Here is a 27252-nt window from a genome sequence, read left to right on the forward strand (position 1 = left end):
CACAGATAGGAACTGATCCAGGCACCAGGTCTCTGCAGCTTGTAAACAACTCCTGGGCCCGCCCCTTTCTCCACCTTTCAGCCCCAGCCTCTCATCTCTTCTGCGCACTTACTGGACAGTCCTGAAGAAGTCCTTCAGTTCTGCTGTCTTGACGGTCCCTTCTCCACAAGCTAGGACATTATGGATAAGAACACTATCCAATGATATAGCTCCTTACCCTAGCAACTACTTAATGAGCCAATGAGCACCCATCTGGAGGCGTGACTGGGCAGGCAAGCAAAGACAATCACGCAGCTAAAACAGACATCTAGCGTGGAGCTCTCGTGCTCGTTGAGTATTTTTTTAGAGAAATTAAATACAGCAGGGACCAACAAGCGTAGCAGTAGTTCTGTTAATTCAATATTCGGAGTACCTTTAACGGACATAGCCCAGGTGATTTGTTTGTCTTGTCCGCTGTGACATGTAAATTAGTCGTGAAAATATTTGGCAGTTTTCTGTCTGGGAGAACTACGTCTGAATCATTGGTTCATTTATCTACTGATATATACGAGATTACTATTTTAGTAAAACCCAACCTGAAGCAGTGAGTTATTTCTATATTGTAGAATGGGTGATTGCTTCTGTTACCTAACTGCTACATTGCGAAGTGGCAAGAAGTGTACCTTGAACAACTGACAGTGATCAGGCATTTCAGTTCCAAATCTGGCTAGATCGTTGCAGTTTGCAATGCTTTTTACTTTGTAAAACTTTGGATCCTTATCATCTTTAATTTTGGAAATCCAAAGCATGCTGCAAATTTGAGGTGCCACGGAACGGAAACGGTAGGAAAGCAGTAGTGGTTGGCAGGAAAGAGAACTAAGTGTACCCTTGAGAAAAGCCATCTTCTTGCAAACATAACATCGTATTGGGGAGCGTACATTTGGCTGGATTACTTGCTTTTTTAGAAAATCTGGTGGCACTGCAGTTGCACATGCCCGAACTTGCAAACTGTTGCTACCTGAACATTTGAGTGTGCAGGAGGGATGGTTTTGTTCCATTATGGGACAGCTGCGCGTGTTTATGTAGGATGAGCACCAGAGGAAGCCCAGTCAAGGCGTATGATTTCCTGCTGAAATTCTTGCTGGTCGGGGACAGTGATGTTGGAAAAGGAGAGATATTGGCAAGCCTTCAGGATGGAGCAAGCGAGTCTCCCTATGGTTACCATATGGGTGAGTTGCAGCATGGCACTGTGTTGCATTACAATTCTGTATAAATAATAAGTCATTAGATTCACTGTCCTCAGTTTTGGCTAGGATTGGTTGTCATTGTTATACTAGTCTCCCGTTTTGTGGCCCGTTTCTAAAGTGGGTTTTTGGTTATATGCGCAGATATTTCCTTGTGTTCATGAAACAGGAAAGTCTGATTGATAGATTATGTACCTGATCAGTGTGTGCATGGAAGAGGATCCGATTCTTCTGGCATTTAATACTAGCTATCCAGTTCCAGTGTTTAGGACCCAAAAGATCCAGTGTTCCCATTCCTAGCACCTGTCATTGCTGCTCAAGTTCAGATAAGACAGCTATTGCCGTAGGTATGGAAGGCTAGTTATAACACTAAAATAATTTAACTACTTATTCATGTTTCAGTCGTTGTTTAATTATTTTGTTTTGAACTTGCTGACATCCAGGATCTGTGCATTATTTGATTAGGTTCTTTTGAACTTTCTGTCTTTCCTTTTCTTTTTTGCACTGTCATGTATGTGGATTGTGCCAGCGAAACCTGGCTGCATTACTTGACCTAATGACATGCTGATAGGGTAGTTGATATAGTTTGGAGTTTGAAAAGGTCTTTAATTCAGTCATGGAAGACTCACACCATTAGAACATTTACATGTTGACTGCACATAAAAAAAAGTTTATTGGAAGAAGGCATTTATTAGTAAAATCCCGTCAGAAGAAGAAAAAAGACAAGTTATTTGCAAAGAGGAGATTGTCACTGTGCCATTCTTGAGTATTTACAGGCAACATTGCTGGTGGCCTAGAAAAAGAATGTTTGACTGTTTACAGATGACCAGAAGCCAAATTGGTGGCTGTGATGGTATGAAAAGGTGATCATGTGAATACAAGGAAATAATGACTCTGGGACAGAGTAGCATTGATATCTGTTTATGTATTTAGTAGTTTGTTTATCTGATAATAACACTAAGCTTACCAGAAATATGTTTCTCTTTATTGGCAAGACCTAGTAAGTAAACTCATGTATAGTGAATGCCAAGTACAGAATCATGAAAAAAAATGCCATAAGCATCAGTTGTAAAACTGAATACACTTGTGTACACTTAGCCTTTAAACATTTCAAGAGGTGTAAAGAATGCTGTTTATTTGTTTTGCTGGGATACAGATATTGTGATTGTAATGGATGAGTACATACTGACCGTGTAGCAAGACTTGGTCTTTGAAATCTAGCAGACTCCTGAAGGGGAACAGCTGTAGGAAAAGGATGGTACTAGTTTTTGAAAATAGTTTTAAGTTGGGAATAATATTCACGGATTCATTTTTTTTTTTTTTAATAAAACTATTGTTCATTTTCAATGACTCACACTGTGGCTTTGCAGGTTTTCAGGGGTGGCATCAACGTTTTAATGTGCTTAAATGACTTGCACAGGACTGTGCTGTTGTGGGACCTAAGGGGTTCAGGGCATAGATAGTTTGCACTGTATTAGTTTGATCACTGACAGTCAGTTGGTTATTGAAAGAGAGTAGACAGTATAGACATTCAGCTTGTTGACACTGCCAGCATTTGTTACCAGATTTCTTGAGCTCTGGCATGACAAAAATGGCAACACTTTGAGCATTCTGCAAAAATCTGGGCGGTTGAGAGGTTTGCTTAGGAGATATTAGTAAGTGCAGGATTTATAGTTTGACAGTTGGTTTAGTTTGAATGAGAAGCTTGTACCGCCTCTCGCCTGTGATTGCCATTTTGAGTCTGCTAAAGCAAGGCAGAAAGGCAGGGCACAATAGCTGAAGGTATTTGGGTGGAAGAGCATCAGAGCAGAATACTGATGTTATCAAATGGGCAAATCTCCTGTGATCCTGCCTTGATTGATGAATATGGTGCTGAAAGCCCTGTGTCAGAAAGGACTTCAGCAGCATATAGACATTGCAGAACAGGGCTGTGGCAGTAATTCATTGCTTCCAGAAAGGGAAAAAAAGTGAAGTTGAGGAAATTCAGACTATTCTCCATGGTGCAAGGAAAAGAAAGCAGAACTGTGAAATATTCCCGAACCTTAAAGATATCGCTGCTGTAGAGCTACAGAGCTTATTTCTATGTCATCTTTTGATTAACGTTGGGAGGCATTAACATGCAGTTGCTGGCAGGAAGGATATGTTCCTCAGAAGGGTGGTGGATGCTTAGAGTAGCCTTTGCTGTGCACTGATGAGCCTGAAAGTAGTTTCATCGCTTTAATTATTGTGATAGTGATACAGTAGCTCAAGTCTGATTTCGTACTGGTGAGGCATTTCACACACTAGACTGTAGGAGTAGGGTTATTTCCGTAGATGTAATATATCTGTGCCTTTTCCAGAACAGTGCTTGGCTGTAAGATGTTCCTAGCACACCTTCTGTTAAGCACCCTGATTGTATTTTGTGGTACCTAGTGGGATCCCCTCCCCACAAGAGCTTGGTAATGGAGTTAGGAACAGGAATTTTCAAGGATAGCATCACAGCTAACTTGTCAAACAGTCTGGTGGTGAGAGGCATAAAGGCACTCTCTTCCCACCACAGTTATTTTTCTTAGAGTGGCTTGCTGCATTTGCAGCTTGACGCACATCTGTATGTGTATGCCAGACTTAGTTGTACAGGAGTGATATAACTGTAGATGCTGGCTGTTATACCCATGCACGACTCCACAATTAACACGTAGTAAGTAGCAGGGTTCCAAAGTCATTGCAGATTTGGGGTTTGTATTGGTGCAAACCACTCTGCGGTGCTGCATGTAATACTTTCATAAAACAAAACCGTTTTGTCCCTGCTTTGCGTTATACAGTCAGACGATGTCTTCCCTTTACGGTGTGAACCAGAACTTATTCTCCACTTTTGTTTCTGTATGTTACCCAGCTGACCTCTGTCTAACTGCAGGCTTATACTTTCCATGTCTCTTTTCTTCTATAGTTTGCTGCCTCTTGTTGGATGTGTACTATTTCACCCTAGGTCAGCTAAGCGTGGCTATGTTGTGTGGTCTACCCCCAGCTGTTCTACTTAGTGCTGCTCTTGGCTTTGGTGATGCAGGTCTAATTCCTTGCCAGATCACACTAATCCCAGGTGTACAGCACATCTTCTATTAGACGATTTCTACAGTACTACCACTCCGTTCACTGCTTGGCTGCACCTTATGCAACTCAGAGTTGATTCCTAAACCTGGACTGGTTGTGGCACAGATAGATGTGCCAGTGTACTAGTTGGAATGTTGAGTGACTTCTTGAAGTGACTGATACCCCAAATGATAGTCCTCGACACTTCCTTTTGCCATCACAAAAGTTAGTCTTGGTTTGTAATTCTTTTTGCAGGAGTGCATGATTACCTTCTGGCATTAAACCCAAGCTGGCGCTTACCTGACAGGGCACTAGCGTGATTCAGGCCCTCTTGTTGCCCATCCCCTGTTTGTACTGTTCTTCCAACTACAGACAGTCTGTGTTTGACAAATTATTACTGCTAAAGGTCTGAAAATTCTAAAGAGAAAGTGGCTTAGTTAGACGTGTTTTGCACCCTAGTACATGTGGGGGTACTTTTCCGTTAACAGGGCAGCAGCTTTTTTTCGGCTGGTTTTAATGTTGTCTTCATTGTTGGACTGCTACTCATTGTCTGACATGTCAGTACTGCTTGTTTTACAGTCTTGTTCTGCTTAACCTGTTCAGTGAAGTGAAATAATGTTTTCAAAGAGTCCATAATTTTGGTTGTTTGTTCCCCCCCCCCCTTATTTTCATCTTTGTCAAGAACTGTTGTTTTTGTTCTACTCTTGACCTGTGCCGTAATCTTGTTTTTTTTTTTTCTCTCCTCTGGGCAACACTAGTTATGGCTTTGCTGTCATCTGAAACAACCAAAAACAATAAATAAATGAAATAAGCAAATAAATGAAAAAGTGCCTACATTGTAATTTAACCAGTAAGCACTTAAATGTGGTTCAGTGGGACAGTCTGGTTATTCTCGATACATCGGAAGGAGAATGCATTCATAAACACTTGCAATGAACATGGCTGACAGTGCTAATGCTGAAGAATCTTACCCATCTCAACTGTCTCTGATTTCGCAAGATTTTTCCTGCTCCTCATAAAATATATGATTAAGTAATAAATCAATAATGCCAAGCATTATAGTTTCATTTTTCTTTATTGTTCAGAAAATAAACTATGAGGCACCAATTGTTGGTCTTAATGACTGTAAGTTACATCACGATATTTAAAATGTTTCTGCATATTATAACATAGGTTGTGCTGCAGTTTCTGAGCAATGAAGATGAGAATGACTAAAGTGCACCCTGTATACAAAAGGTGAAAATACTATATTAAAGGTAAAACTTACAAGTCATTTAGCTTTGAAATATGGCAGCACCTAACATTAATAAAGCGTTTTTGCCTACGGTTACCAAGGTGCCTTTGTTGTCTTTTTCTAATCCCATTGCTATTGGGTTTTCCGATCGGCACTTTATAAAAAGAGAGATACTTTCCCCAGGTAATCAAAATAATCGGGGAATGTTAAAAACAAATTATTCAAATTAACGATGGATGGGGTGGGAGGTACTGTTTAAGCAAAAGGGAGAGTCAGACACCCTGCAAAGGTAAAACATTGAAATTGAAGGAAAACAGAACACAAGATGAAAAAGCCGTTGCCCTGTTAACAGAAAAGTACCCACGTGGGTAACAAGCCACATATAGGAACAAGACGGTAGCACAATAGTCCAATAACTAAACAGTATACATCTTTGTTATTGTTGAGATTATTACTAGAACAATGTGATTAGAATATTACTAAAGCAGTGCGACTGTAAGTAATAGCTTCTGGACATGGTAAACACATTTGTCAGCCATATTTGTGCAGGAACATGGTAGCGGATGAATTCTAGAGGACCAGTGCATTAGTACTGAAAGATCAGATGGCTGTAGGTTCAATTCCCACACTGGGTAGTTGGATTCATTTTCTAATACCAGCAGTGCAGTGTAATGGAGTTGCTTCACTCCTGAGTGTGCCATCCTTCAGATAAAACATTAAACCAAGGCCCCATCTGCCCAAGGTGATGGTAGCTCAGGTGGATGTTAAAGACCCCATAGCACTTATTTAAAAGAGTAATGCACATTCCCCAGAACTCTGGCCAGGTTTCCTCAAGTCAGTATGAATTCCATCCAAGGTCTTGCCTTAAAAGATGCTATTGGCCTCGTGGGACTAACCTGTTCAACAAAGTGCAAATAAATAAATGAAGAGAAAACATGACCAGCAGATTTGTATGAGTGAGTGGCTTGACTTGACAACCACCACTTCGTGGCATAGTAAATTGTGAGCTAAAGACATAAGAATGTATGTACTGCAGCAGGGTATGTGTGCTGAGAAGGCAGTTCTAGTTTTGATCTTAAAAGATTACTGAACATACAGTGTTACCAAAAACAAGAAGGTCAAGTGGTTGGACCAGTAACTTGATAAATAGAGCCATTGGTCATACCCACAAAAGACAACTAATTTGAGATACACTTTGTGTGTTATCTGTAGTGTGGTATCCCTAAGGCGACATGGTAGACTCAACAAAGCCTTCTCAAATGGTTTGTAAACCTGGGAAGAAAACTGATTGGCTAGAAAATATCCATAGTGGAGCAGTCACATTTCCTTGATAAGAAGTACCACACTGGCCTGTTTTCACATGTTGTGAGCAGTTCTGAGTACACTGCATATTTTAAAAGTGTGCATAAGGTCACTGCAGTTTCACCAAATTGTTGCTATAGCGACCTGGATGATGATTTTCAAAGTCAGTACATATTCTTTCTTTATTCTAGTGTTCTTACTTTTATTGCCACACTCTTTCTAGGAGTATATTTAACATGATTTTTTTAACTGTTGATATCATGACATTTTCTTTACTGACAATTCTAAATTCCACTAAAATCAGGTTTCTGGTGATCGGTATTCCCCTCCCCCGCAGTGTATTACCCCACCCCCCTTTTCAGTCCATGTGCCAAATAATCTTTGTCACTGTCCCGTCAACCTTGAATTGGATAAAGTGGATAATCAGGAGAGGTGGATGGTTGGAGTTTCTCAGGCTTTCTGAGTCATGCATTCTAAAACCTCCCTTATTGTAGTGCTTTTCCTCCATCTCTCCTTCTAACACCATCCTTTCTAAATGCTCTGTATCTTACACACAATCGTGCTCCCATTTCATTTTGACTCTGATTCATATTTTAACAAGTCCATGCCTTGTACGCCAGTAGCAGAAGCATTACTTACGTCTGACATCAGGCATATTCCTGTTTTGTTCTCCAGTGTCGTGGCTGTGGCTGTTTGTATGAGCCATCCCTTCTTCTTCCACCTTTTCCACAGTTGCGCCTTCACATCCTGTAAACTTACTATCCATCTGCCATTTTGGAGTGGATATTAGACCAAGTAGGAGAGCCCTCATTGCTCCATACACACCAAGCTTTCATTCTGAATTTCCTCTGTTAATTTTAAAGCATTTTTATTACATCTGTTTGGTCCCATTAATGCCTGACTGACCTCAGTGTATCTGTTGACACTTTCATTCTTGTACTTTGCTGTCTGGCCTTACCATTAGCTTTCATGGAATGGATTCACTGTGTTCAAGGAGAATTAGTCTCATGGCACTTTGCATAATCCAGAGTGGTGGTGGTGAGACTTGGGGATTTTCAGAGTTTGAAGGTGTTGCCATACATGTAAGGAAAGGATTTTTTTATTAATGCAGAGGATGCAGAGTGTGCAGTAGGCATGGGACATGTGTGTTTGTATTCTAAGCTCTTGTACACTGCTTTTTAAATCATTTAAGAATGTTGGACATGACTAGCCTCTAGTTATGTTAGAGGATGATGCCAGAGTAGTACGTCAGTTGCCTCTTTGTGGAGGAGAGGCCAAGTGTTTAGTCACATATATACCTTTCAACTATCCAGAATTTTGCAGAATGCTTGTGTAATATTTGCCTCAAGCTTTTGGTCTGTTCCTCATAAAATTTGTGGTTTTCTGGCAAATCATTGAGGACTAAAGTCAGAAAAGAATGACAGGACATTTGAGTTTCAGACTTCTTAACCTTCATAAAATGCATAATATTGCAAAACCTGTTATTCCAGCAACTTTATAAGTTTATAAGAGCAATAGTTAAAACATGTCCCTGATTTTGGGCCTTTGTTCCCCATTATTTTTGACTATGCAACTATGACATTAGCATATTTATGCAAACTGGATGAGGGAGGGACTTCTCCCCTTGCAAAAACGCTTGGTTTTTTTTTTTCATTTTCTGCATTTGTAGTATTCTGTGTTTTAAGTTCAGCTTTAGTGGCTTCATTCTTAATATTTTCTTATAACTGCCATGAATCTGTTATGTGATGTAAACAGATGGATTGACATTATTACAGGCCAGTAAAGAACAGTATACAAAGCAGAACTCCATACTTGCTTACTTCTTGACAAGTACAGTGGTGCTGTAAAGAATTCGGTATTGTATTTCTATATTGTAAACTGAACTGTGGAGCTTTTATACCTAGGCAACTGCTGTGAATGGACTTTCTCACTCAACAAATAAAGTTAAAAAAATAATAGTAATTATGTTTATTACTGTTATGGGCCAATAAATGTAATTAAATAATAATAATAACAGTGGCATAAATATACTTTTGTGAACTTTTTCTTGAAGTGTGAAATCTAAAAGAGATGCAAATGACCAACAGTACAAAGGAATAGGTATGAACTAAGCACTTTTCAATAAGTTTTTGAATTATGTAGCTCATTCCTGCATACCAGCCTAACAGCTGCTTATAATCACTACTTACGTGCAGTGTGGTGCAGCTCTGCTCCCAAATGTAAATCATTGCGAGTATGGAGGCATCATCTTTGCGTAAGGTCCACAATGTTGCCCTGCTGTGTATTAGCATCCTTACGGTTAGTGTGTGTAACCCCACCTCATCCTTAGAACGGTCTCTATGCTCTGGCAGGGTAGAATACACAATGCCCTTCTGTGAGCATTTTGTCTAAAAAGCCACACTTTACCTGAGGACTTACAACACTGTTAGTATACAGGACACACAGGTTGATATTTTTGTGTGTTATTTATAGAGTTGCAACTTGAATGCAGGGTTTACAGCACTACTCCTATATGGGGGCACACAGATTGGAATCTGGACTTTTCCTTCTGTCTTCAAGTACCAGCTGACAGACACGCATTTTGTCTGTGCACACTTGTGCAACCAGCGTATTGCACATTTTTAATTTTTTTATATATTTTTTTCCCCTAACAGATTTGTTTTTCAGTTGAATTGTACAGGTTATAGGTCACATTAAAGGTGGGAAAAGTTTTGAAATGATTTATTGTGGTCTAATTTTTTATATCACAAAAACCTGGCATTTTAACGGGGGTGTGGAAACTTTTTATATCCACTGTATGTAAAAGTAGTATTTGAACATTTGAAATTTGATCTCTTTTTACATTTTAGATGTGTTATGTACTGAGAAATAAACACTAAAAAGTATGTTTACTATGTTATGTTCATCTAAGTTTTATTTACTGGTCTATTGGACCCTGCAGCCCACAGAATTCCGTTTTGGGTTTGATCAGTCAAATTCATACAGATTCACGGTTAAAAAATCCAGCATTTCCTATCACAGGAAACTGAGTACATAGCCTGGTATGTGTTTAGTAAATGCAGAGGAAATAAGTTTGTTTCTGATCCTCTCAAGTTAGTTTTTTCTAGTATGCTTAGTACCAAAAGCTAAAAGTACTAAAGTAATAAAAAATCAATGGGTCCTGACAGTATTCCTGGGTAGATCTTAAACAGCATGAAGCACTATTTAGTCCCCCCCACCACACAACACTGTTCAAGCTCAGCTTCTGTACAGCTTTTGTAGCAAGTGAATGCAGAATACCTCTAGTCATTCCCCTGCACTAGGGCGGACCTTCCACAGAACCAGGCAATTGTAGACCAATAAGTCTGACCAGCATCATATGCAAAGCCATGGCAAGACTTGTTGAATTACTCAATAAGGACACAGGGAATCACCAAGCACAGGATCCATGTCAATTTGGATTCGTCAAGGGCAGGCGAAACTTACTTAATTTGTTCGACTTTTCTAAATGGTCACCAAAGCAATGGACGAAGGTAAGATGGTACACACTACGTATGTCAACCTGGTAAAGGCTTTTGACACAATCCTGCACTCTGACATAATAGAAAATCTAAATAAACTGGGAGTAAACCCCTACATCACCTGCTGGTTTGCTAGCTGGCTAACAGAATGCAGGAGGTCAAAACAGAGGAAACTACCTCCACAAAAAGACCAATCACCAGTGTAATCCCCCCCAGTGTTTGGTGCTGGGACCTCCTGTTCGGTATTTACTTCTCTGAAGTAAAAGCCAGTACCAAAGAGCTCTGAGTAAGCTAGGAGATGACTGCAGCCTAGGAACAGTCATTGAATCCCCAAATGACTTAGGCATCATGCAGGAAGTTTTTATCCCAAACAAATGTATTATTTTGTCTTTTAGAAAATCGTCTGTCCGGGGTAACTACCGCATTGACAAAATGCCCATAGGAGTAAATACACTTGTTTGGAATTTGAGAACTTAAGTGAACAGTGACTTAACTTTCTACCAATGCGTGTCCGCTGTCATAAGAAAGCCCTTCTGTATTGCACAGTTTATAAACAAAGGGATTGCATCTAGTTATACAGATGTCCTTGTCCTCCTTTACTCAGCCATCATTAGGTCAGCCATGAATATAAAGCCTCCTTTGGCATGTGTCTGCCCAGACGCATGTGACAAGTGGAATGCCCACAGAGACACCTTACTAAAAAAATATAAGGCCTAAACAATATGTCCTACATGGACTGACTCAAAACACTGTACTGTTATTGATTGGTGTCGTACAGACTCCTAAGAGGTGACCCGTATCTGACATATGAAGCATCCTCCAACCTAATTGATGGACCTACTACACATCTGCAAATCAAGTGGCATCAGAAATACTTGGTCCAGGGATCAGAACTTCTTCTGCACCATCAGCAGAACAGTTTAGAGAGACAGGTACATCTCGCAGAGAATATCACTGCTCAGGAACAGAGTTCCCATCCAGGTAAAACAAAACTCATCCCTGTCCTTATTAAAGTGTAGATTGAATCTATGGATGGGTAATAGAAAATTTACCCCAGGACTGTCTTATGTACTACATATGGAAAGAGGCAGCTCCTAAATGCTTTATCCCATGCATGAGTCCCCTCAAATTATCGAAGGCATGGTCCTAGTTATTCTTGCTAGGGGTAATACACAATGATCGACCATGGGATGGGTAAGGCCAATCTAACACCAAACAGGAAATTCTAATTCAAGCACCAAAAAGGAAATTGATTAGGCTTAAAATGCCCACAAGGACAGCTAGCGTAATGCTTACCTGTGAACCTGGGAGGAAAACATGATATTGATAACTCAGTGTTTTAGAACTTGAACCATCCTTGTAGTATTTAAACTCAAGTTCCACAATTAACAGAGAACAACATCAGTATTAACGTCTTTGGTGTTTTATTATCTGCATTAAAAGGTCTGCCAGCAGTGCAAAATGCTTTCTGCTTGCCACCTTCCATCCAGTTTTCACATATTGGAACTCAAAAGTCAGTTAGTACTTTAGAAAAGAAAAACTGCAAGAAAGACCCAGCAAAGCTAAAGTTTTCAGTGTATAATACCATAACAACTCCTGTACTGGAGGCCCATGGGAGATGCACCAGTAAAGACTTAAAAAATGAAATTAAAAAGTCACGAACATTTCGAAGCTATGTAACTGAAACTTTATAGGTTCCTTAAAGAGGACATTTGCAGGTATCCCATGGGCCTCCACCAAAGGTGGTTTAAGGTATTACGCAGTGAAGAATGTTAGCTCTGCTGGGTTTTTCTTGTAGTTTTTACTAAGTGGCATTTGTCTGTGTTATTTTTTTTACCGTTTGGCTTGAATGTCCTCAAAAAGCAAGAAAGCAAATCATCATTTTTATTACCTTACTTAAGGCTGTAAAGCTGTATTTATGATGGTGTTAAAGTCTGTTATTGACAAAGCAACTGGCAAAAATAATTTACATTTTCATTGCTGTCTTTAAAATATTTTAGTCTTTCCTGTAATTGTAAAATATCCCTCTTGGTAGTAGTGATGTTTGACAGAGTTCTTTCCAACATCTTGACTTCCATTAAAGTCTGTCCCAGTGTTTCTCTACTCAGCTACAACAGGGTTCCCTAAGTGCTACATCAAGATATTTGCATTTCTTGGCCCTTATATAGCATTTGTTTACTACTGCATTCTTCAAAAACACAGATTTGTTGTGTGAAGCTGGAGTTCCATAGTTCTGTATTCACATGCCTTCTCAGTTACTGATTGCCAGCTCTCCTTTTAGTAGTTTTATTGTCCTCACAATGTATAGGTGGCCGCGGTGGTGCAGCGGTTAGCGTTGACACCTCACAGCAAGGGGTTCTCCAGTTCGATCCTCGGCTGGGGTACCTCCTGTGCGGAGTCTGCATGCCCTCCCTGTGGTCGCATGGGTTTCCTCCGGGTGCTCCAGTTTCCTCCCACTTCCCAAAGACATGCTGTAGGTGGATTGGACACTCTAAATTGGCCCTAGGAGTGAGTGCATTTGTGTGTGTGTGTGCCTTCTGTAGAAGCTTGGGCGCTGGGCTGGCAACTGAACACCGTAAAACTCCACTGCCAGTCATGAGCGGACAGGTGATCCGCTGTGGCGATCCCTAACCAGGAAAAAGCAGAAAGAAGAAGAAGAATCGTCCTCATAATGTACAGTAAATGATGAAGGTTATTCTTAAAATGGTCATGCGTGAATGGGCGTGCCTTCGCTGAAGGTTGGGCGAGGGGGCTGGCAATTCAGCACCATAAAAATTGACTGCCAATCATTAGCGGATCGGAGTTCTGCTGTGGTGACCCCTAACCAGGAAAAGACAAACAAATGTCAGACTCATCCACTGTTTCTTACGCCAGATCATTCTTTCTTGTTTGCAGTATGACATAAAATATACCCCTTCCTGTCCTTACTGTCATCTTAAGAGTATGTTCTGCTTCTCCACTGTCAAACTTGAGACACTTTGTACCCTTGTTCTACAATCTGTTCCACCTGTGTCATTCTACCATCTGTTCCACCTGTGTTATCCTACCTGATTCCGGAACAGCAGCACTCCTCCTTTAATGTCTCATTCTGCTGTGTCTCTCCCTTTTCCTTTTCTTACTTTCCGACCCTACCTCCTCCCACTATTTCAAGTGCTGTTCCTACTCCTTCAGTCCATCTTACCATGTCTGTCCTTTCTAAGTAGGAGACAGTAGAATGGTGTTGCATAGAGACTTGGGACCTAGGACATACGGTGGAAAGAAAATAGGAAACACATCATACAACAGATTTTTTTTAATTTTGTTCAGTAACAACTATATAAAGTTGAGAATAAAGTTGAGAATAAAGTTTCTTCTGGTTTCCTGTCAGGTAATTTTGTGTAACCCTTTTAAGTTTTTCTTTTTGAGAGAATTTGTGTCCCAACTGTAATTGGTAACTTTTCTCAATTTGTAATGAATACTGTTTTTTTTAAGGAAGATTTTTGTTCATTTTACATTAGTTTCATTTATATGACTTGCAAACCTTTGTATTACCTAAAGAGTGACCGCTGTGTTCTGTCAGATTTGGTACTGTCGTGAGGGATGTCAAGTCACAGAATTTCTGATTTAATCTTTTTCCTTCCTATTACACAAAATGGAAGTCTTTTTCTTGCAGCATTTTAATGTATTTTGTTCACTGTACACTGGTCTGTTACCTTTTTTTTTCCCTTTTACTTTCTGGTTTACTTACAGTGTTTATTAATGAGCTTACATACTTCAGTTTGGAGTTTTTCTAACTTGCATCTACAACTAATGTGATATTAACTCTTCACTGAGGTGAAAATGGACTTTAAAGGCAACTAGCATTTTTGGGAGCCCTTTTGAATATGCCTCATTTTAATTTCTTATCTCTCCATTTACTTTTGCGATAGTGTGTAGTGTTGGGGTGCTCTAACTTCTAAGCAACATCACTATCATGTTTTTTTTTAAATAAGAAATATCTTTATTAAATGATCATGTATGACATAGACAATTATACATTTATATAAATGAAAATAAACCATACTGACACAATCTCATTTGCAAACATGCATTACAAGCCATGCCAGCACAACTGTAGCTGCAAACATTATACATCACTTATATGTCCAGTCATTGTCAGTCAACCGTTATATAGCTCATTCAGTTCCTGCCTTCTTTTAAACCTCGTTCTTCACCTGCCTTTATTGATCCCACACTTCCCATTTTTTCCTATGTAATTTGCTCCTCCCCTTTTTTAAAGACCCCAGTTGTTTTATCTCTGTTACTATCTTCTCTACTTCTAGTAAAGTTGGTTTAGACTTTGATTTCCATTTTCCAGTAATTGCATTTTTGGCAGGCATCATAATTAGATTCGGCAAGGCGTTGCTATGTCTAGGCAATTCTGATTCTATATCATGGCTCAGCTAAAAAAAAAAAAATTTCCTTAGTTATACCGAGTTGCTCACCCAACATGTAGAACAGAGCAGTCTGCAGGGAATCTCTAAAGTCTACCAACTCATTACACTTCCGGAAAATATGTTCCCAGTTACCTCTTTCTTCCATATCACACCCCCAACATTTGATGTCTACCTGAGGAAAAATGCTTTAGAGTCTACTTGGGGTATAAAAATAGCTTTGTAAACACTTCCAAGCGAAGATCCTAAATCTTCTAGACACTTGCATATTTGGGAGCTATACATATATCCCCACATTGTTTATTTGTGAATTGCTTATCCAGTCTCTCTTCCCAATCCTTTCTAACCTCCTGTGATTGATTTTTATAGTTATCATACAATATTTTATATGATCTACTAATTATTAATTTCTTAATGGCAACTTCTGTTCTAGATTCTACTAAAATCTCTACCAGTGCTGGTCTTTCATTTAGGACCCCCCTGTTTCTTTCTCTTTGCCTATACTCTGTTATCAGTACTTGATAGGGAAGGCAGTCTCTAACCTGTAGTCCAAATAAGTTCTTGGCGTCTTCCCATCCTATCATCTTTCCATCTCTGTTTATTTGCTCCCAGTACCTTGGCTCCTTTGCCAGTTCTCTCCAGTAAATTCCAGCCCCCTCTTGCCTATCGTATGAATCACTAATTGCAGTCATCCCTGTAGGCAGAATCTCCTTTCTCCATTCCCATGTTGGCTTAGTTCTTAGGATACTTTCTGCTACTTTATGAATGTAATATTCTCTAAGATGATTGTTATTCTCCTTAAAGGTCTGCATCCAAAATCCCAGTCTCTCCTTGTTTCTTGAGCTCACCCCTGTTTCATCATCATCACTTGCCACTTTGAATTATAGTTTTCTGCTTGGGCTATGTGAAGGCGCCTTAATTGTGTTGCTCTGAAATACTCCTTCAAGTCGGTAATCCCAATCCGCCCTGTTCTGTTGGAAGAATAACCTTATCGCACTTGACTTCTTTCTGTCTTCCCCTCTTAGATGTTAATTAATTGCTATCCACAGCTTCTCCTCTGGTTGATAAAAATATGCCTGACCTGTGTGTAAGACTAAAGAGACTAAAACATTTTAACTGCTTGTATCTTACTGTTGATATCCATGTAACAGAGATTCCATTTTTCTCAGTTTTTGTATTATCTTTTGTTTAGTCTCTTCCCACATGTTCTTAGCTGCCACATCAGAATCACTTTTAATCCATATTCCTAAGAACTTCATTTTATCACGTCCCCATAACTGGGTGCATAATTTACCGCCATTGTCTTTGTTTTATCTTCATTAATTTTGTATCCCGAAAAGATCTGAAACTGTCTCAATATGCTCCACAGCACTGTTATGTCCCTTTCTGGTTTTGTCAGGTATAACTTAATGTCATCTGCATATAGAACCAGCTTTTCTTGACTACCATACTAATTGTTTCCTTGAATTTCTGAGTCCTTTATTTTCTTTGCCAGTGGTTCTGAATGTAATGCAAATAACAAAGGGGAGAGAGGGCATCCCTGCCTGGTTTCTCAGCTCAGAGATTATCAGAGAGGACCCCACTGACTTTAATTTTCACCTCCGATTCCTCCTATATCCTCCTAATCAACCTTATAATGTTATCATGGAATGCAAATGCTTCCATTGTTCTGCTCATAAAATCCCAGCTTACTCTGTCAAATGCTTTCTCTGCATCAAGACCCACCAATAATAGTGGTATTCTCCTACATTCTACTTCCCAGTGGATCACCAGTGTTCTGCTAATGTTGTCAAATGTTTGTCTCCCCTTCGCAAAATCACATCGATCCATATCTATCAATTTTGGCATCATTTTTGCCATTCTTTTAGCCATCTAGACATAAACACTTTATAGTCATGGTTTATTATTGAAGTGGGCCTATATGAAGCTGGATCTGATGGATATCTTTTTTTATTTTTGTTTCTCTCCTGTTTCATTCTTTCTGACTAGCCCAGTGCCCATATGCATCAGTGAGACTACCAGCCTCTCCTACCACCCCCTGACTATCTTAAGGCTGAGGCTGACAATTTTCTGAGATTGTGTAGCTAGTGCCTCATGTTTACTGACAACCAACATTTTCTAACACATACTGGTTCCACCCGTGAGAGATGTACCTATTTATCTGAATTTGTCCTTCCCACCCACTGTCAGTAAACTTGTCCACAATCACACTGCATTACCACACCATGAAAACATTACTTCCACAAATGCTGAGGTAGTAAAAAAATCCTTCCTTAAGCCTTCTAGACTTGCTAGACATCCTTTCAGCTTACATCAGCCATGTAGCACAGATATTAATACCATACTGCCATCTGCATCCACACCTGCTCTTATGGTGAGTTGTCTGTGTTGCATGTCTTTATCCTTATAGTCCCATATGTTTGCAGCACATCCCAGAAGTGCCTTTATTCATTAGTGACCCCATTGCAAGACATACAGACACAACAGGATAGCTAAGGACAGGTAACAGTTAGTTGCCGTGTGGTGCAAGGATTAATAGGGCCCTTAGGTTCCTGCACCAACTTAGATACAGTCACTTCATTGTAGTTGAGAAGGTGAATGAATGAATGAATGAATGAATGAATGAATGAATGGTTCTAGGTGTTCCACCTTGTGGGAAATGGAGAGAGACATTGTTGAGCTCTGTGCTTATGTCTTCAAAGAGAGCAAGGCCCTAGCATTGGGCATCATTCTGTCATCACCAAGAATGATGCCTAAATTCAAGGATAAAATTATTTGTTTCAATAATTGGCTAGTACATTGTTGTCATTGGGGAGGGGTCTAGTATGTTTCTGAATGGGATGAAATGATTTATAGACCCACTTGCTTTTCCAGGGATGGCCTATATCTTTCCCCACTTGAGCCATTTTTAGGTAGAGTTCACATGATAGACAGTCCAATATATTAAACTCTAATCTGGATAATATCAGGGTAGCAGTGCTGAATACCAGAAGCCTAAAAAACAAAATCTCTGAACTTGAGGCTTTCCTTAACTTGAAGATATCAGCATTTGTACAATTACAGAAACCTGGTTCCATTGAAGTGATATGACTCCGTGCATCCCAGGATACAACACCTGTTATGCATGCAGATTCTACTAGCAACTGTGGGTAAATATATGTATTCCAGATTTCACATGATGCAGATTTGGGACTAATTTAGCTCCTAGTTACATTCACTAAAGTTAATTACATCATTGTGACCTACCCAGGTAGTTTGTTCATTGGGCAAGTCTCACTTGGACCAGGTTGCTTTTACAGTGCAGACCCAGGTTGTCTGATTCCACAGAATGAATACTCAGTTACTGCTAGCTGTTGTGGTGAATAGTTGTTCAAGAAAACTATGCGGTGTAGGAGAGAAAAAAATAAATTTATCTGTGAGGTACTTCATTAAGCCTAGAAGTCTGTTAATCAGCCATAGTATTTGTAGCTGTTTGTCTTAACATCAGGTAAACCAGTAGCACAAGGTCGTGACTCAGCAGCTGATCAGGTGATGACCTAAGACTGAGCGGATAAGATCCCTAACTTATACCACAGTATTTCCACAAACCCAGTTTCAGTACGTGACTCCTCAGCTTTAGTTTAAAAGTGTAAAGCTTGTGGCAGTTGTGCTGTCATCATGTTGGACTGTTCTGTAGTGATGCCACAACAGCCTTAAATTCCTCATTAGCAAAGAGTGGCTCAGTGGACGGTTTGCACATAGCATTTTGTGGTCCACATTCTTAAGTTTCTGATTGCTGTATTTGGAAGGTCACATTAGCTGTGTGTCTGCAGGACTTATGACAGAAACTTGTGTGTTGTATGTGCAGGCATTATAGTCTACCCATGAGTATCATAAATAGTCATCATATTGATCACTGCTGCAGTGGTCTTAGCTGAATGGGTTATATCTTGCCAAGGATAAAACGACTGGCCAGCTTCCAAAACGTCAGGGCACCTTCCACACACCCAAGCTTTCAAGCAGCTCGAGCTGAGCTTCCTCAAAGACAAGAGCTTTACTGCCACCAAAGGATACGCTCCTCTGAGGAAGATTGGCTGTCGACTTGTGCTTTCCTTTACTGAGCTGGTAAGTTCCATTTGGAGGAAAAAAAACTTTCATTTTCTTAATGTATTGATGTTTTATTACTTTTGTCTTCAAGAAAGTTATTTTGGGCTAGGAGTGTTTTAGTGGACTGTGCTTTTATATGGAACACCATTTTTTTTATTAGATTAAAAGTAGTGTTAACTAACAGAAAACATGGTGGGGCTGGCATAGTGTTTGAAAATGAGTTTTTACTGTGTTTTTACTGTCAAAAAGGTAACGTTTGTGGATTGGTAGTTTTACCTGCATTTGCTACTTTTCCTCCCTGGGAAAGAGGCATCCCTTTTGGCTTGACCATGGAAAAGAGTACCAGTCCCACAGTCAGTCCTTCTTCCAGCCACAAAAAGAAAAAGTTAAGTAAACAGCCTTTGACACCACAGTTGGCTAGAAAGTTGTCTCAGACGCTGCTGTGGCAATTTGTTGTACTCAAAACAGCCATCTTTTAATGTGGATCCCACTGGTGTAGCACCTACAGCCACTATGGACTGGGGATTAGCCACATACTCTACAGCTGTTGGAGTCTGCCTTAGTGGTCAAGGGAGAGCCACTCTTATCGGTCCTGGGAGAGGGAACAGAGAAAGTTTCCCTGTTGTGTCAGAATGCTGTGCCCGTCCCTGGGGAAGCATTTGCTGCCATTAGTAACACATAGAAAACCAAGCATGTATCTGCTCTTTACTAGGTCTGGCTCAGGGTTTAATTTAGGCTGTTTATCCTTTTTGTAAAGTAGTTTCTCTTTTCCTAAAGAGATTCAAGATTCTGAATTTAACAGGAAGATGCAGGGATAGATTCAGGGTCTTTTCTTCAGATTTCTGATTCAGACTCAGAGGAAAGCTCAGTTTCTGATTCTCACAGCTTTTTTTTCTGTGAGACAATTGCTAGAATGCACCAGTGTTTTCAGTGGGAGAACACTGAAGTTTCTCAGTCCCTCAGAAAAATACTAGAAGTTGTTAGAGAAGGGTTTTACAGAGCCTACTCCCATTCCTCCTTTTTTGTCATTTTTAGAAGATATGTATGCTACTGCTTGCAGTTTTTCTGATAGTCAGTCAGCTGCCCCTAAAAAGGCAGATATTATGTATAACATTCTTAATTCTTTTAAATTTGTATACACTATTCCCAAACCTGACCCATCAGCTATAGCCTTAGTTGCTCTCTCTGCTGCTAAGTGCTTAGTTAATTCCAAACCTACCCTTTCTGGTAAGGATGAGAACAGTGTTTACTTCTGCAGCTTTGGTTTTCAGAATTTTGAATTGTCAGGTTCATATGGTAAAGTTTGCTCTGATAAATTGTGAAAGTATGAAGAATGTTTTATCTGTAGTTTCTTCTTGTGAGGAAAATCAGCTTTAAATAACTTGTTTCTTTTACACACATCACTAGTCATTGTTTGCAGTGTGTATATCTCTCTGTTGATATTTCTTCCAAAACTTTGACCACTGGTACTGTTTTAACTCATTACATCCGAGTGACGCCTCCAGGTACATCTGCAGTTGACTCCTACTGAATTGCTTGTTCATGTTTGCATCAATAATTCCAAGTCCATGCTACGTGCAAGGTTTTAAAAGATTTTATCTTAAAGCTCACACAATAGTAAACTCATCTGCATTACTATTTGACCTCTGTCTAGTGCAGGTAAATAGATATTAGCTGTTGTTTTTATGATATTAATTTATTTAGATATAATTTCCATATTTTTCTAATTATCTCAACAACCAAGTAACACAGATAAAATTCCTTAGCTTCGTATGAAAGCTCTCAACTAGATTAATAAAATGCTCTGACTGTATGTGTGTAACTTGAGTGGTCGCAGAGATATTGTAAGTTGTTTATAAAGTGTTACAAATGTGATAGTTGTGTTTACTGTGACTTATAAAATTTGGTTTAAGGCGTAGAACCTAAAGAATACTACCACTATAAAATAGTTTGTGTTGAAGTGTTTGCCATTTATACTACTTTCATAATCCTTTTGGTTCCAAAGATATGAACAGGGGTTTGAAATGTGAGGACATAATTTGATTCTGTGAAAAGGCTTAGTTTCTGCCTATTGAAGTTACAACGCAAACTTCCTGGGCTTCATTTGAGTGAATGAGTTAAGGAGGTTTGCATGGCTGCATTCTCAGAACCTTTCAGATGATAATAAAAATAAGATTTTAAATTCTTCCTTTAATACAGATTTACTGTTTAGCCCCTGTGCTGCAGAGGTGATCAGAAAGTGTGATGAAAGGGGCAAGCTGATCCAGGGAATCTCCAAGATATTTCAGGTCTTCTTTTACAAATCGTCTAAGGAATTTTCTTTCTCCCTTTCAGTTTTTGGCAGAAAACAGAATAAACTGTTTCAACAGAATGCACATAAATTGGCATTTAATAAGGAATGGCAAGAAAGTTCCAAAAAGAAGTCTGTAACATCCCAAAACTGAGGACAGTCCAGTATGTCTGAATGACTGTTCAAGGGACCTTGCGACCCATTACCATCTAGCCCCCTTTTTCTTCCAGAAAATCTTAGTAAAATGATAAGCTAGTAATATCGCAGTAGGGAATGGATGGCAAACTGATAACAGATTCATAGTTACTAGGTATCTTCGCCAAAAAGGACTGCAGCATCCACCCCATTTACAACACAGTACAGTATCAGCAATGTATCTACTTACAGTGGGAGTAGAACCCACAGCCTTCTGCATCAAAAGCAAGTACGCTACCTGTTGTGCTATTAACAATGCAAGTAGACTCACCATAAACAGTACTAAACTTTTGTTCCCCTGTAGCTCTCAGCTCCTTGTAAAATCTACTCGACACTCCGCAGTATCTCTGAACTTTGCAGCACAAGAAATCTGGAAAAAGCCAAAATTTATTGGGGGGGGGGCAAAAGCCCAAAAACTAGGGACACATTTTAAACATTGCTTGTATAATGTTGGAAAGTTGCTACAATAAAATGCTGTGTTACCACCATACATTTCACTGCCAAGTCTTGAACCCAGGGGAACCCTGTACAAAAAAGTCAGAGCAACATACCACTATGCCAAATCAGCTGTTTTGTGAAAGAGAGGAAGACTGAAACTAAAATGACTACCATTTAGTGAATTCAGTTCTCACCATAGCTGTCAACCTCTTAGCACAAAACACCTGAACAAAGCTAATAATGGGGGAATACAGCCCCCAAACATATTCAGTGAATTCAGTTCTCACCATACCTCTCAACCTCTTAGCAAAAACACATGGGCAAAGCCAGTAATGGGGGAATACAGCCCCCCCAATCATATTCAGTGAATTCAGTTCTCACCATAGCTTTCAACCTTAGCACAAAAAACCTGGACGAAGCCAAAAATGGGGGAATACAGTCCCAAAAATAAGGACAAATTTCAAAAATGTTATAAACCTAGAAAATTGCTAGAATAAAAGGTCATGTACTTTCTGAAGAATATGAAGTCTGAAATTCAAATGCCTGTTATTTTTATTTAACATTTGTTAACCAGGAAAGTCTGACTTGGAACAAAAGCCAATTTTCAGCAGAGCAGGAAGAAACACTGACATGCATACTCCACGCAGAAAGCACCCCAGCCAAGAATCAAACCAGAGAACCTGTAGCTGTCAGGCAACAATGTTACCAGTGCACCACTGCACTACTGACTGCCAGGAACAACAAACATACAGAAACCACAGATTTTATGAGGAACAGAACAAATGTGATGCAAAAATCTGCAATTTTTTTTACAAATGGTGGTGGTTAGGGAATTCAGGCCCTTACTACCTGCACCCAAGGTACAGAGTTCAAGCTTGGGTATTCACTACCCACCACCATGTGTTCTCTCTAGCCACCAGTATGTAGCAACTGGGTATTACACACACACACACACACACACACACACACACACACACACACACACACACACACACACACACACACCCTACCTCCATAGCTAGCAGTAGATCAAAATCTGTTCCCGTAGCAGCCCACCCTAGACAGATCAACCTCTGCAGCAGCTTGCACAAGCTGTTTCCCCGTGAGACATCATGAGAGTAGGCTAGAGCCTCCAGCCTGCGGGCGATGCAGTCCGGTGTCCTTCCGGTTTGTGTGGTTATCGCCGCACAGACTTCTGTGCTGGCAGGGAGGAGATCCTTTTCTTCCCTATCCGGACTGCCTAACACAGCAGTCTGGAGTTCTGAGTACCAAGCACGCATGTGTGCTTCGAGTTCTGAGTACCAGGAATTCCAAGCACGCATGCGTGGAGATCTGGGACTCGCCATTTTTTTTTCTTTTTTTTTTTCTACAAGTGGGGGGACTCTTTTTAATTTTTATTCTTTTCTTTTTTTCTTTCTGCAGGTGGGGGGCAGTCCTGCAGTCCTATAGCATGAGCCGTCCCTGATTTTTTCTGTTTGGGCACCTGCCTTGAATGTGGACTCCTTTTCCATTCTGAAATTGTATATCTTTAGTACCTTAAATATATATTTGATTTTGAGCCAGTTTATTCCTCATTTGGAGATCATCGGGCAGTAATTTCCATTTCCTGCATTGGTCAATATTATAAACCTTTGGCTTCTATAATCATTTGCCGCACATTGTTCAGAGTTGTTTATATCCTTTTTTGAAGACTGTAGATGCAAAGAGGTCATTAAACAGTGCCTTCCTTCATGCAGCTGTCCAATTGCATTGTGTTTTGTTATAAAAATATGGCAAATAATTGCAGGGATGTCCTAAAGCATATCAGCCAGAGCTGTCAGTGTATCAGTGGCTTTATTCTATAATGTGCCCATAAGTCACCTAAGGGCACATTATTCTATAATATGCCCTTAGATGGCATATGCATGGATGATAAATGATTCCTGGTATCTGTTAGTTTATAGAGTTTCATCTGGCATTGGGAGTCTCTGCTTCTACTTTTTATTCCTTAGGGATCACTGTAAACTATCCAAAGTCTCACCTAACTCCAGTCCAGCTCATGAATTTTTTAGGCTTTTCCTGGATACCAGGACATGTCAGTGTTTTATCACTAGGGAATCTCTAATGTCATCTCCATAGTTCTGTTTTCAGTGTCCAACAAGTCATTTCCAGCATATCGGTGATACAAGGTTCTGAGACTCATGGCAGCAACAGCTGAGATGGTGCCACATACTGATTATATATGTTAAGGTACCATAGTGGAGTCTCAAGGTTCAGTAATCTTAGGATTCAAGTCTCTCAGCTGCTGCAGTCAAAATTTGCACATTATCCTGAACTTTGGCTCTAAATGATTGTCACCCCATGTACAAAAATGAGAAAAAGGGGTTTTGGATGGATGGATGTATTGATGGATGGATGTATTGATGGATGGATGGATGCAGAAGACAGGAGTAAATTACTGCAGTCTACTGATAGGCCAAATATTGTAGATCCAGCTTCCAAATGACATTTATGTCAGATGCCTCCTGCTTGGAATGGGAAGAAAACTACTTTGGCCGCCTATGTCAAGGCCTTTGATCTAGAGTGGTAGCTAAACTTGAATTCTGTGTCCAGGAATGGGACAGTCATGTTTTTTCTCTCCAAACTGTACAGAAATGGATCCCACTTTTCTACAGTTCCAATTATTTGAACATTGTGAAATTAGTATGGTACATCAACAGCCTGGGAGACACCCATTCATATTTCCAGTGCAGAAAGGTAATGTGGATCTTAGAGTCAGTTTTTAAGACAGATTTTTCTTGATCTGTGGTACACAATCCAGGGGAGACTGCCTGGCTGACAGATTAAGCAAGTGTGTTCTGATCCCCCAAAAATGGTCCTTTAGTCCCTTCACAACAGAAATTTTGTTTTGAAGGTTAGGTCATCAAATCTGCATTCTTACTGTTTCCCCAATTAGCCATATTTGTCAAAGTTTTTTTTCCTCCTTGATTCATTTTTTTTCAACTACAAGAGCAAGAATGTTTTGATACAGAGTTGTCCAACATGTCTTCTTTATGCCTTTCTTATGTTTCTAGTAATACCTAAGAGTCTTCTCTTTGCAAAAGAATCAAAGACAACAGTTAAGCTGTTTGTCCCTTAATAGCAAAGACAAATTTGGTTTGTCATGCTCCACTAGTTTCCCCTATTTTTGACTCTTATCACAAGAGCCACAAGAGTTTGATGACTCGCCTGTCTTGGAAAGGCCCTCCAGATCTCCACTTCTTCATGCTAATGATCTTGGTACTGCAGTTTCAGTAGCTGACAGATTTGAACAGTTGTCAGGTATAGGGCTTTCAGCCACAGCATCCTCACAATGACCATCTACTCATAAGAAGATTTTCAGTTGAGGCTCCTATTAGGGCTATGGTTCCTTTTGCTTCCTTTTTTTCTGTTATCCTTTAGTAATTTTCAGAGCTGTTTGATGCTGGCCTTCGTTAATTCTCCATAAATGTTAATTTTAGCTGCCATTTCTAACTTCCATTAAGCTCAAAATTCCAAACCTTTAGCAGCACTTAAAGTTGTTTGGGATCCTTTCCATGGGATATTCCTCGTTTGACCATTGATTAAAGATTTCTTTCCTACTGGGATACATATATATATATATATATATATATATATATATATATATATATTATGCTAGAAAAAGTTGTTGTCCTTTCAAGCATACTGCCTCAGTAGAATTGAAGTTTGTGTCTTTAATAACATTATTTCTGGTGGCAGTTATTTCAGCATGATGAATCTGTGAGATGCAGGCATTATCAGTGACTCTGTATCATATGTTTCACAAAAGAGTTGCACAGCACACCAATCCCTCCTTCATGCCTAATGTAGCTATGTGGCTATGGAGACTAATTTAAACTATTAGCTGGTTTTCTCTTCACAGTACTTTAATCAAGGAGTGCATCTCCTTCACTCAGTGGATCTTTAAACAAAGGCACTCTGTAGACAGTACTAGTTCAATAAGGAAGATGATCTCTTTTGTAGTAAATCTGCTTATTGCTTACTACTACAGGGCATAAAGGCTTTGAAACTGTGAAACCATTTTTATTTAAAAAAATGAAAAAAACTACACAAACATGTCCTAAAGCATATTTCACTGGATCCTGCTGCACTTCCACAGCTTTATTTTGTAGCGTGCACAATATTTGCTTGGCCACTTCCTGTTCATCTCAGTACACATTTGCCAAGCAGTACAAGTTGGATGTGACTTATGTATCCAATTCTTCTTTGGGGACCATGTTTTAGTTTGTTCATTAATTTATGTATTTCCATTTGTTTACTGAGATATTCCAGCTGGACAGCTGCCCCTTTTTAGCAGAGTCCAGAGGAAAAAAAGTGCCATGTAATCGTAAAAATTAATAGGTACAGTTCACACACAGAGATTAGGTACAGTGGATACTATAAAGTGATAACAAAAGTCAGATAAAACAATATACAAAACATATTTAAAGAGAAAACAAAAGTAGTTCTGTAATCCTGTTAAGAGTATATATACTCAATAATATGAAAAAATATGCAAGAAATAGATTAGTTGAATGTACGTGTGTGTGTGTGTGTGTGTGTGTGTGTGTGTGTGTGTATATGTGTGTGTATATATATATATATATATATTTTTTTTTTTTTTCTGATTGTGAAAGTAAGTTTAGATAGGGTAGAAATCTATTAGAATGGGAGGGAGGAGAGGATGAAGAAAATGTGAGGGTTAGTTAAAAGATGTGGAAAAATTGCAGAGCAAAGGCAAGTCAAGAAGTCCAAGGAACAGGGGGTCAGTGGATATGTATAGGACAGCAAGAGAAATAAATGTAATGGAAGAGGTGAGGAGATACATATGGAGGTAAGAGGAGTCGAAGACAGATAGTAAAGGGTAAGTAGCATTGCAAAGCAGATGGCGAACAGGGAGTGGAATAAGTATAAGAAAGAAAAAAAATAATTTAATAAGGGCAGACACCCAGGAAGGCATAGCTAAGGACTGAATTGTTTAAATTCTTTCATTTGCAGTCCTTCAAACTCTGTTGCACAAGTTATGTGTATTTGTCACAATGCTGGGTCTATGAGAGGAGCAGGAAACTCCCTTCTTTCATCCTTCCATTATTTCTCTTCTTGTTTCTTTGTCCTGGCATAGAGTTAAATTCTTGTACTTGGACAATACACTGTGGGATTGGAGGGTCAACATTTGGCAGCTTAGAAAAGTTCTTTGTCCCATGTGGTCTTAATGGCTTTGACATCATAGGTTCATAGATTCAGAGGTGTGTACTAGGCTAATGGCCCTGGAGCCTTACAAGCCTAACCCATAGAAGTGCCTTGGCATCATGCCGCCCGACGTTAGTTCCTAGTGCCTGTAACAAGTAGAGCCACTGGAGTGATCCCTGGGGTGAACTGTCTATTTCCCATCGACTCATCAACTCATCAAGATTTCTCTTGAAGAGGACCAGTGAGGTGCTCTGCTTGACATGTATGGGAAGTCTATTCCAGAGCATGGACAGTCTCT

At 39.6% G+C, this 27252-nt stretch overlaps 1 protein-coding gene across 1 annotated transcript in view; it reads left to right on the forward strand.

Annotated features, from left to right (window-relative positions):
* The first annotated feature begins 229 nt into the window (after positions 1-229).
* RAB40B (RAB40B, member RAS oncogene family) overlaps positions 230-27252 on the forward strand; it is an 868249-nt gene continuing 841226 nt past the window's right edge. Inside the window, exon 1 of the mRNA XM_044068125.1 lies at positions 230-1208. Within this exon, the coding sequence (XP_043924060.1) occupies positions 1067-1208 (142 nt within the window). The 5' untranslated portion in view covers positions 230-1066. The remainder of the gene's footprint in view (positions 1209-27252) is intronic.

This window comes from Protopterus annectens, chromosome 4.part0 (genome assembly GCF_019279795.1).
Source record: "Protopterus annectens isolate FY-2018-M chromosome 4.part0, PAN1.0, whole genome shotgun sequence".
Taxonomy (NCBI): domain Eukaryota; kingdom Metazoa; phylum Chordata; order Ceratodontiformes; family Protopteridae; genus Protopterus; species Protopterus annectens.